Source organism: Pyrus communis, chromosome 11 (genome assembly GCF_041283825.1).
Source record: "Pyrus communis isolate YQ-2024b chromosome 11, ASM4128382v1, whole genome shotgun sequence".
In the NCBI taxonomy this organism is placed as follows: Eukaryota; Viridiplantae; Streptophyta; class Magnoliopsida; order Rosales; family Rosaceae; genus Pyrus; species Pyrus communis.
In genome coordinates, this window is record NC_142575.1 from 3,213,831 (window position 1) to 3,225,688 (window position 11,858).

Below are 11,858 nucleotides of genomic sequence, written 5' to 3' on the forward strand. Positions count from 1 at the left end.
GAGATATAAGGGTCAGTACGTATAGTGAAGACATCAAGAAACGGAATTAGAACTTAGAAGCAATTTAGCAAAGGGTAAGATTCTCGGAAGCATTGAGGAAGGAAAGAACAAGTGAATGAGAAAGTTCTCATAAGTTAGAAGGCAAAAGTATTGCCCTACTAGAGAGAAAATTCAGAAACACGATAAGAATCTAGACAAGGAGGTACACCCAAGGAAAAGGAGGAGGAGGTACACTCAAGGCACCAACAAGGACGAATTCAATTCAAAACGTAAGATACTTGAAAGAACTAAGGAAGGAAGAAACTAGACGTGTCTAAAGCAAAGGATCAACAAGGACGAATTCAATTCAAAATGTAAGATACTTGGAAGCACCGCGGAAGGAAGGAACTAAACTAGTCTAAGCAAAGGATCGAATACATCCTCCAATTCTTGGATGCACCGCCTTTTTCACGTTATAAAAAGTTAAACCGACCAACATTTGTTGTCTACCATATCATCCTCCATTGCCCTTGTACTGTAATTTGTACCCGAGAGAGAAATTAAACACTGTGATTAGCTGAGTTGCAGGGAATTGAAGGAATGGCAGCTGAAGTTGTGCTTACTTTTGCTGCGGAGGGAATACTGAAGAAGGTGCTTTCACTTGCTCAGAAAGAATTCAAATTTGCATGGGGTTTCAAAGCTGAACTCGAAAAGCTTAAAGAGTCATTCACTAAAATTGAACTTTTGTTGAATAATGTTACCGACAAACCACAAGGTATTTAACTTGTATTCATTCTCTAAGCCCGCACACACATGCTACATTGACAAGGTATTTAACTTGTATTCATTCTCTAACAGATCCGCCAATGGAGGCATGGGTGGAGAAACTCAAAGACGTGGCTCATGATGCTGAGGATGTCTTGGATGAACTCGAGTACGAAGGTTATCGGCGTAAAGTCGAAATCCAAAACCATATGAAGAAAAAGGTTCTGAACTTCTTTTCACTCTCCAATCCACTTGCATTTCGTCTTCAAATGGCGCCTAAATTTCAGAAGATCAATGCATCCTTGGTGGATCTCAAGAGTGAAGCATCTCTTCTTGGACTAGTTTCCAAGAATAAAGATGCAACCTCTCGGGGGATTAGATGGGACAGACAAACCAACGCATTCTTTGGCAAAGATGAAATACCCGTTGGAAGGAAAGCTGATGTGTCAAAAATAGTCACAACCTTGACCGACTCCAAATACAATCAAGAAAATCTTGCGGTCATGGCGATTGTGGGTATGGGAGGCCTCGGAAAGACAACGTTGGCCAAGTCAGTTTACAATGAGGATTCGATACACAAGTTTTTTGAAAAAAAAATTTGGATTTGTGTATCCGACACTTTTGACGTCAATATCATCCTACTTCAGATCTTAGAATCTCTTAACTCGGCAAAAGCCCCTTCAAAAGATAACCAGAATGCAATTCTTACAAACCTGCAAGTAGAGTTGAAAGATAAAAGATACTTACTCGTACTTGATGACGTTTGGAACGAAGATAAAGGAAAATGGGAGCATTTGGTGGACTGTTTGTCAAAGCTCAATTCTTCTGGGGGATCCAAAATTATTGTCACTACTCGCAGTGGCAACGTCGCATCAATCGCAGAAAAGCTACTTCCAAGACATGAGCTGGGAAAACTATCAGTGGATGAGTGTTGGTCCATCATGAAAGATAGAGCTTTCCCCAATAGCAGTGCTCATATAGCTCCTGAGTTCCAGAAAATAGGAAGGGAGATTGCTCGAAATTGTGGTGGTGTTCCGTTGGTTGCAAAGGTGAGTCCTATTATTACGTATCATATATAACATGATATTTGCACATATTCTTTACAAATATTTTCATTTATATTATTTGCAAGATGATTGAATTGAGTTCAAATTTTGAGAGTACAATTTGCATAGATTGGTTTTCGAAAGGGAGTAAAAACTTTCATGCACACATTACTTACTCATTAGATGATATACAAAAATGTGGTCTCTCTAAAAGTTTCTTATTGAAAACCAAAATTAGCAACTTATTGATTTGAACTAGGCAGAAAGTGAAAAAAAATTAATGCATTACCCCCAACAAATCAAGAATAAAACGTGTTTTAACTAGTGGGTATTTTGGCAATTTCGTCAAAAGCCATAATTAATGGAAGCTAATATCATTTTGCACATGGCTTAGATTTTGGTTTTTAGGCAAGGGGATTCAAAATTAAGTAAGCAAAAACTTCTTATTTTATACAAGTCCCTGTTTTCTACATTGTTTTAGGATACCTATGAAACACCCTAATCCAATCAACAGATTTTGGGAGACTTCTTGCACAAATAAAAAGTATTGAAGAATGGTAATCATTAAAAACAGTTTCGTAATAATCATATAAAGATCATCTCTATAAAAATTCATTCGTTCGGAGTTCCTTTAATTCTATATGTGCATTGAAGATAACCATAGGTCATGTATTTGACTTCAACTTTTTCATGTGCGTTGAAGATGACCATAGGTCATGTATTTTTTAAATTGTTTTAGGACAACTTGGAAAGTTTGAAACTAGCTAGAAACTGTTTCCTTTCTTTCTTTTAATTTTTTTTTGTCCTGTCTTTTTCTCTTCTTTTTTTTTTTTTTTTTTTTTTTTTTTAATTAAGCCAACAACATTATTATTAGATGAAATATTTAGTTATGACTAAAGTTATTTCTGCATTGTCTTGGAGACCTTTGAATTTAAATAGAACTATTCCCTCTTTTTCTTTTTTTCATCAACTTTAGTTAACTACGATAACTATAGATCATTATGTGATAGAAACTCTCTAATCCAATCAACAGATTTTGGGAGGCATTTTGCACACTAAAAAAAGCATTGAAGAATGGACGTTGTTTAAAAACAGTAGAATATGGAACAACTTACCGAAAGGAGAAGATGGAATTATGCCCGTCTTGAAGTTGAGTTTTGACAATTTAGAATCACCATCATTGAAGCAATGTTTTGCATATTGCTCAATGTTTGAGAAAGACTTTGAAATTCAAAGAGATAACTTGATTCAACTTTGGATGGCTCAAGGATTACTCCACCCTTCGTCTGGCGAAAGTAAAGATATGGAGGAAATAGGCAATGAATATTTTGATATTCTATTGCAGAGCTCCTTATTTCAAGATGCTAGAATGGATTATCAAGGCATTATTAGCACATGCAAGATGCACGATCGTGTACACGATCTGGCAGAACTTGTGTCCAAATCTGAAAGCTTGATGGGAGACTTATGTGGCAGAGATAATACACTTGAGATTCGACATGTTGCTCGGGTTTCTACTTCTACACTGGAAGATATTCTAGCAAGAAGTCCTTGGAAATTGCGGTCACTGTTTGCCGACAACGGTGAAGTTCCTGCTAACATTCTTCCACGGTTCAAAGCTTTACGCGTCTTGAATTTATGGAATGCTAATATTGAAGAACTTCCAATTTCAGTTGGTAGGCTGAAACACTTAAGGTATCTTGACATTTCTAAAACAAGATTCAAAGCACTCCCCAAATCTGTAGGCAAGCTCTATAACCTTCAGACATTAAGAGCAGTGAATTGTGCCCTTGAAGAGTTTCCGAAAGAACTGCAAAACTTGATCAACCTGAGACATATTTATTTTGATGAGGTTATCAAATTCCCACAGGGGATAGGGCGGCTGACTTGCCTTCAAACATTACGTTACTTTCCGGTGGGTAATGAGATTGGTCGTCGAATTGAAGAGTTGGCTGGCTTGAAACAATTGAAAGGTCAATTAATTGTTTGTAATCTGGAGCACGTAAAGAATGGAGAAGAAGCAAAGAAAGCTAAGTTAGAGGATAAGACGAAAATACGCCATTTAATCTTCCATTGGACAAAAGATAGGTCAACAACTGACAACAACGAGGAGGAAGATGTCCTAGAAGGCCTTCGACCACATCTTGGGTTGGAGAGCTTAACTATTATAAACTTCATGGGCGATAAGTTACCAACGTGGATGATGATGATGAGTGGGTTGAAGAAGATTGAGTTACTTGGATGCGACAAATGTGAAGGAGTCCCACCGCTCGGTCATCTACCCAATCTTACGGAGCTTAATATTAGAGGAATGGCTAACTGGAAATGTGTTGGAGCTGAGTTCTATGGTTATGATCTTGTCCACAATGCAGCCACGACAAGTGAGGAGATAATTACTTTATTTCCAGCGCTAAAAGGATTATATGTTTCTGAATGTGCTAATCTAAATGAATGGATGCAAGCATCGACAACGTCAAGAAAAAAAGTTGTGGTTTTTCCTTGTCTCGAGATGTTGACCGTCAAAAATTGTTCCAAATTGAGAAATGCTCCGAGTCATTTTCCATTTCTCCAAAAGTTGGAGATATCTTCCTGTGATAGCAGAACGCCAATAGAAGAAATAAGCAATGGATTAACAACTCTCACTTCTCTCAAAATAAGTGGTATTAAGGAGCTTACTTGTTTGCCGCCTGGGATTTTGAAGAAGAATAATAATCTCTCATCCTCTGATATAAGTGGTTGCAATGATTTAACTTGTATTACCCAAGATGTAGTCGGTTCTTGCGGTTCTCTTGAAAGATTGTGTATTTGGAGTTGCAAAAAGCTGAGGCATTTGGCGTATGGGCTAGACACTCTCCCTCTCCTTGAGGAACTGACTATCAAGGGATGTCCTAGTCTAGAGTTGATTCAAATTGAACAGGGCATGGCATCTTTACAGAAATTAGAGATTGAAGATTGTGGACGATTGTCACACCTACCGAGTGGGTTAAAGAACTGCACCTCTCTTCAGGAATTGAGTATAAAGGAATGCGATGGATTATTAGGCCCATTGAGTTTATGGGTCTCTCTCGTGGAAGTGAGTATACGGAATTGCAATGGAATATCAGGCCCATTGAGTGTATGGGCCTCTCTCATGGAATTGCAAATTACGAATTGCAACAGTCTGACATCAATTGAAATGAAAGGTAGTGTGTCCCTCACCGCCTCTCTTCAGAAATTGACAATCAGGGATTGCAGTGAATTAGCAAGCTTACCTGCTCTTCCACAACAGTGTCCCTCTCTTCAGGAATTGGAGATATGGGAATGCCCAAAGCTATCATGGTTTGGTGTCAAAAGTGGGAGAGTTGAGGAGGAGGATTGCAATAGTCTTGGACAACTGTGGATATGGAGTTGCCCAAAGATAGCGTCCTTTTGTGCCCAAAGTAGCAGAATTGACGAGGAGGAGTGCATTAGTCTACAATCTACTTCAGACTTGCGCACCATGACCTCCCTTCGACGACTAGAGATTAGAGGATGTGAAAGATTAGAAAGTTGGGTGAGCAGCCTACAATTCCCACTCTCTCTTAAGACTCTGTCAATAGAGGATATGCCTAATTTACACATTCTTCCAAGTTTAGACCACCTCCATTCTCTCCGTACTTTGTCGATTAGAAATTGTGAAAGATTAGGAAGTTGGGTGAGCAGCCTACAATTCCCACTCTCTCTTGAGGATCTGTCAATACGTGGTATGCCTAATTTACACATTCTTCCAAGTTTAGACCACCTCCATTCTCTCCATCATTTGTGGATTGTAAATTGGCGAAACCTAAAATATCTGCCAACGGGGCTACAGTGGCCCACTGGCTTGGAGACATTGATTATCGGTGGGTTTTGGGATGAGCTCGATTCCTTCCCTGATTTTGAAGTTGGATCATTAATGCATCTTAGAGTGTTAACGTTGTATGGTTGGCCTAAGCTCAAGTCTCTGCCTCAACAAATTCAACACCTCACTTCTCTAACAGAATTGGAGATACGGGGTTTTGAGGGAGTGGAGACTTTGCCAGAATGGTTGGGTAGCCTTACATCCCTTACATGGCTGCGGATTGATGATTGCAAGAATCTGAAGAATTTACCAAGTGTCCAAGCTATGCAACGCCTCACCAAATTACAAAATCTATTAATTTTTGGATGTCATCCCCTTTTAGAGGAAAGATGCAGGAGGGACAGCGGCACAGATTGGCCTAAGATTTCTCACATTCCAAATATCTACAGTAAGTTTTTTAAATTATTGAAATCAAATTATAGAGCTAACGTTTCTACAATAGTACTACACTCAAATTTAAACTAGTATAACATAATTTGTTTATCCTTCTCCCTCTTCTTTTAAATGATCAGTATTGTGAGACAAGAGTTGGATTGAAGCTATGCAACGCCTTGCGATACTACAACAAATGTGTATTGGGAAAACCAAATTTCATGGTGTGCAAGGCCACACTTCTCCGTGATTACTTGTATTCCAATTTTATGTACAAACGACTCCAAATGGCTCAAACTCTCGCATTGAAATTAAGTCATGTAAGATTTTCAAACCCATACCTCCTCTTCTCTTCTACTTCTAATTCATCAACACCTTCTACTGTTGACTTCTGACTTACTATATATGTTGTGTGTTTCCCAGTGCCATCTATATTTCTTTTGGTATGCTGTGGCGTTTTTCATGATGCTCGATAGCTGTAAACTGACTCCAGGTACTGATGCACACGATATTAATTCTCTCGCTCTACCTTCATTTCTCAATAATATACCTCTTTTTATAGGCCTTGGGCATTCTCCTTTACATGTTATCTTTCTTAATTCCGGCAACATCAATCAGTATTTTAACTTTCTTTAGTTCACCTGTGTGAGTACTGAACCACTAGCTTGATCACCCATCACGATATTGAATCTTGTTTAATCACACACTGCCAGCACCCAACTAGTGTTAGATGAGTAATGCCAATAATTGTCATCGTGTAAAACCATGTTCATATAATATTTAGAACTACTGCAATTACCTTCTGTTTGTTATTGTTATCCTTATGAAGATTTTGGACTGATATTTTTATGGTTACTTGTGATTTATGAACAGATTTTCGAATCGTATAAACAGTGATTTGAATTTGGTTGATTTATTTATCTCTATTTCATATCCCTTGACTAACTTGATGAAATGTCAAATACCCCATTATTGCAAAAATTAGGTAAAAGAATCTTCAATTACTCAATAATTTTCAAGCCTGCAATTCCCACTCTCTCTTGAGACGCTGACAATAAGAGACATCCCGAATTTAGAGAGTCTTCCAAGTTTAGACAGCCTCCATTCTCTCTGTTATTTGGAAATCGGTGGGTTCTGGGAGGAGCTCAAGTCTCTGCCTCAACAAATTCAACACCTCACTTCTCCTTTTTAAGTCATACAGCAGTTGAATCGATGGTAGGCAGTACCTTACCAAATTTCATGGTGTGCAAGGCCACAGTTCTCCAAGATTATTTCTATTCCAGTTGTATGTACAAACGACTCCACAGGGCTCCAACTTCTGCATTGAAATTAATCCATGTAAGCTTTTCAAATCTGTACCTCCTCTTCTCTTCTAAATGCTTAGTAGTGTTGACTTCTGACTTACTATATATATTATGTGTTTCCCAGTGGCATCTATATTTCTTTTGGCATGCTGTGGTGTTTTTCAGGATGCTTCATTGGTGCAAACTGAGTCCAGGTACTGATGCACAAAATATTAATTTTCTCGATCTACCTTCCTTTCTCAATGATATACCTTTAAGTTACAGTCCTTATCAAGCTAGCAAGCCTCTTCTAGTGGTACCATGTGGGCATTCTCTTTTACATGTTATCTTTCTTAGTTTCGGCAACATAAGTTAGGTATATGTTTACGTTATTTAGTTCATCTGTATGAGTGCTGAACCGCAAGCTTGAATATCCATCATAGTATTGAATCTTGTTTAATCACACAGTGCCAGCGCCCAAGTAGTGTTAGATGAGTAATGCCAAGATTTGTAGTCATGTAAAACCATGTTCATATAATATATAGAATTACTGCAATTGCTTTTTGTTTGTTGTTATCCTTATGTAGATTTTGGGCTGATATAATTTATGGTTACTTGTGATTTATGAACAATGATTTGAATACCTGCATTTTTGCAGAAATTAGGTAAAAGAATCTTCAGTTGCTATGCTATATGATATTTCCAAGCATTGTACTATCAGTTGAAAAGTTTAAATCTGCTAGAAGGTCTGCAATAATGCAAGAAATTGAAAAAAAAAAAAAAAAAAAAAAAAAAGGCCATTGGCAGGTTCTGGGAGGAGCTCAATTTCTATCCTGATGTTCAAGTTGGATCACTGGAACTTGAATCGTTACATTTGAACAGGTGGCCATTGCTCAAGTCTCTGCCTCATCAAATTCAACACTTCACTTCTTTAACTGCTTTATGTATCGACTATTTGAGGGAGTGAAGGCTTTACCAGAGTGGTTGGGTCAAAGCCATGCGACACCTCGCCAATTTACTGCGCACTGAACTAAGCAACGTAAGTTTTTCAGACTCCCACCCCCTTTTCTCTTCTAGTAATTAAGTTAACTTAATATACATATGCTGTGCTTTCCAATGGCATATATAATTCTGTTGGCATACTATGGTGTTTTTTCAGGACGCTCTTACTCGAATGTGCAGTAGGTGCAAGCAGAGTCTAGGTACGGATGCACAAGATATGTTTTCCCAGCAATGTGGTGTTTGTTGTTTTACTTGGAGATATTAGTTCATACTTTCATCCATTGCAAGCTAATGATTTTTTATCCTGATCACAATGGTAGTGGTAGATTTATCACATTTGTTGCTTCCATCTCCTGCAGTTTACTTATTCCATTGGTGCCTGCACAATGAGGAAAATTGTTTATAATATCTCGAGACTTGTTTTTAGGTTAACGATGTTAATATAATTATAGAATTGCTGTAATTGCTTTCTTATGAAGATTTTAGACTGAGAATTTTGGGGCTACTTGTAATTTATGAATCATATGCACAGTGATTTGAATTCTGTTGATTTTGTGTCTGTAATTGATATCGCTTGAGTAACTTGATGACTGTTGAGTACCAATTTTATTGCTGAAATTATCAAGAGTGATATTATTATGAGAGTAGCCATATGAAATGTTCATTTTGCAGCAAGCTCATTGAACTTTGATATGACTCATGCCAGTCTTCAAGGGCTTTTTTTGTTCATGGAACTCACCATGCCTCAATGGTGGCAGGGTATGCTGTTGACGATGTAAATTTCTACCGGATAGGAAACGAAAATGCTAGAGGAGAGGGATTCATGCTGCCAAAATTGCAACTTACACAGTATGCGAGCTTTTCTGCTGCGGTCTTATCAGGCTCTCTGTTTTACTGTACAGAATTAGTTTGAAAGTTAATACTCATAGTAATTTTTTTTTCCTGCAGCTTCTACTTGCTGTTGGCACTAAGTTGGATCATGTAATTTCTCAAATGTCTCGTGGGGATGCTGAGAAATATACGATGCCAACGAATTTGGACTTAATTGTTCATCCTTCAGCGGATTATCCTTCGTTCCACAGGCCCAGACTTGTTTCTCTTTGTGATTTTAATTCAGCAACTCTTCTCAACTGGCATTTTCTTCGTTAGCTTGGATTGACAATCGAGAGTTACAACTTCCGACGAACCAGAGGACCTGTGGAGTTTCTCGATTAGTGGCATTGTGAATCTGAAAGTGTTGAACCATTTTCAATTTTTTTGTTTCTCACCAAATCCTTTTCAACCGGATGATCAAAACACTTGCATGGATTCTCCCAACGTATAATCACGATAAAATTTTTATAATCACGATTGTTCAATTTTTGTATCATATTTATGATAAACCGTTCATTTATGTCATCTGACATTGGAGAGTGAGGATAGTTGCAAGATGCGAACAGTCGATTGGTGCAATAAAGCTAACATCTTCTGTAAATAGTGAAGAATTTAACAGAGATGGAGATTATATCAACGTAACAAAATCAAAGAGAGGCAAGGATGCAATATAGATCTCTCAAGACAAATAGTTTAAAGAACAGAGTTCTTGTGACATTGAATATAACCGAAAGAAATTACGCAAAATATGAAATACAACTCCAATATAAGTTTGCCCAAAATTATAACATCTTAAACACAAAATCTAATAAACGGAAATCATAACAAAAACGGAGTTTGGATTACATGAATACAATTCCTAGCGGAAGTTCGATTACATGAAATCAGTTCACAGCAGCATCAATGAATGCTCCACCAGGACGACGCAACGCCAAAGATCCATGGCATCCCAAGAGCTGCAAAAACAACAAATGGATCACTAATTCGTACAAAGAAATAGGAGAAAACCAAACTCAATTCCAGCAATAAAACATGCTAAATCGGAAGAAATGAACTAACCTTGGCATTGACACCATCAGGTACAATTCGTCCCTCAGACTTCAACCTCACATAGTCAGCTCTGCTGAACTTGGTGAATCCCCTGACAAGTTACAAAGTTGCAACATAAGGTTCAATTCTAAACATTTCATCAACATAAACGACCCGAAATCAACGACCGAAGCCATGGAAGCATTCCAGTTTGAATTCATAATCACTAGTAGATATCAAACTACTCGAATTCGAAACACATTATCTACAATGCCATGAATCAAACCACACCAACTTGAAGCATAATAAGGTCAAATTCTACAGAACCCATGATACAAAACAATCAAAAACATAATTTGCGTTCTGGGTTTTGAGTTTTAGAGTTCACAATCCAAAATTAAACGATTACAGTCATAAATTTCAACAAAAACATGATAAATGTCAATATTACAACATAATACGGTTTATCTGTACCCTACTTACGACAAGAGAAAGTTTCAATTCTACACAACTCAAGAGAAATTACAACATACAAATAAAAAATTAAATCTTGGGTTTAAGTTTATAAGCTCAAAAAAAAAAAACCAGAGGTGATAATTCATACCATTTCCTGCTCTCAATGATCTTTTGGCGGCCCGGAAACTTGAACTTGGCACGGCGGAGGGCCTCAGCAGCGTGGCTTTTGTTGCTTTCCTTGCAACGAACAGAGAGCAGCACCTGCCCAATAGCAACCCTAGCGCAGGTCCCGAGCGGCTTCCCGAAAGCTCCGCGCATACCAGTCTGAAGCCTATCGGCTCCGGCGCACGAAAGCATCTTGTTGATTCGGAGGACATGGAAGGGGTGAACCCTAACCCTCAGGTGGAACGTATCTTTTCCGGCGAACTTGGTCATGTACTTGTTGCAGGCGATTCGCGCCGCCTCGAGAGCCTCGCTCGAAACGTTTTCCTTCTCCCAGGAGACGAGGTGAATGCAGAAGGGGAACTCGTCGACGCCCTTCTTCTTCATGCCGACATCGTAGATTCGGATCTTGGGGTCGGGCACACCGCGGCAGAAGCGGGATTTCGGGTAGGGTTTGTTCTTAATCTGGCGGTAGCATCTGGCGGGTCTTCTCCCCATGGCAGCAGCAGCGGCTGGTTTTCAAAACCCTAGATTTTCTGGACGGGGAAGAAAGAAGGAGCAGGTAGAAGATGAAATGCGGGTTTGGCGTTTGTATATATAGTCTCTGAAATCGGATGCCCTAAGGCGATGGTGGAGCATGTGCGTATGGGCTTGCGTCATGGGAACCTTGGGTCTGCTGGTCGGTGGATTTAGCCCAAATCAATGTTTTGGGTTGCTTGTTGGACCTGACTCATGTTCTTCAGGCTTTGAATCTATCACGCGTTTTAACTTTCAACCACGCGTTCGTTATCAACAAGCAAAGAAGCCTATGAAGAGACGTAATGTCTATCAGGTCTACAGCTCGGCTAAAGTGTTTTCTAACCACTTTTAGTCGAGTGGTGCCCTCAGTACATGTCGATCCGTGCACTTCCTGTCGATCCATGCAACAAAACCATGCAAGTAGCTGTGATCGAATGTCACTTCCTCTGCACATGTCGATTAGACAGTGGAGAAGTGGCTTTTATGTCATGCTTAAGTGTTAGGCCCTTTAAA

At 38.8% G+C, this 11,858-nt stretch overlaps 2 protein-coding genes across 4 annotated transcripts in view; one reads left to right on the plus strand and one right to left on the minus strand.

Annotated features, from left to right (window-relative positions):
- The first annotated feature begins 437 nt into the window (after positions 1 to 437).
- Positions 438 to 11,858, plus strand: part of LOC137743669 (putative disease resistance protein RGA4) — a 57,583-nt gene continuing 46,162 nt past the window's right edge. Inside the window, exons 1-11 of one of the 3 annotated variants that reach the window (XR_015953303.1) lie at positions 438 to 754; positions 838 to 1,793; positions 2,824 to 6,037; positions 6,162 to 6,341; positions 6,445 to 6,514; positions 7,007 to 7,359; positions 7,450 to 7,519; positions 8,187 to 8,343; positions 8,464 to 8,506; positions 9,065 to 9,155; positions 9,255 to 9,650. Coding sequence is in view for 1 of the 3 variants with exons in the window: in XM_088679628.1 (XP_088535754.1) it covers positions 580 to 754; positions 838 to 1,793; positions 2,824 to 6,037 (4,345 nt within the window). In the remaining 2 variants the exon portion in view is untranslated. Of the gene's footprint in view, positions 755 to 837; positions 1,794 to 2,823; positions 6,038 to 6,161; positions 6,342 to 6,444; positions 6,515 to 7,006; positions 7,360 to 7,449; positions 7,520 to 7,962; positions 8,101 to 8,186; positions 8,344 to 8,463; positions 8,507 to 9,064; positions 9,156 to 9,254; positions 9,651 to 11,858 lie in introns of those variants that run through there. The other 2 variants (XR_015953304.1, XM_088679628.1) reach the window with 2 other exon arrangements.
- Positions 9,872 to 11,401, minus strand: LOC137743670 (large ribosomal subunit protein uL16). The gene is made up of 3 exons (XM_068483602.2): positions 10,813 to 11,401; positions 10,239 to 10,320; positions 9,872 to 10,135 (listed from the first exon to the last, which is right to left on the minus strand). Exons 1-3 carry the CDS (start codon positions 11,322 to 11,324, stop codon positions 10,064 to 10,066), a joined length of 666 nt encoding a protein of 221 aa, XP_068339703.1. The 5' UTR covers positions 11,325 to 11,401; the 3' UTR covers positions 9,872 to 10,063.

Bases quoted from the DNA above. Each gene is read 5' to 3' on its own strand.
- LOC137743670 (XM_068483602.2), bottom strand. From the start codon at position 11,324: ATGGGGAGAAGACCCGCCAGATGCTACCGCCAGATTAAGAACAAACCC. The intron at 10,321-10,812 runs GTATGAATTATC...GTAACTTGTCAG, and splicing joins ATCATTGAGAGCAGGAAATG to GGGATTCACCAAGTTCAGCA. The intron at 10,136-10,238 runs GTTAGTTCATTT...TTGTTTTTGCAG, and splicing joins CTGATGGTGTCAATGCCAAG to CTCTTGGGATGCCATGGATC.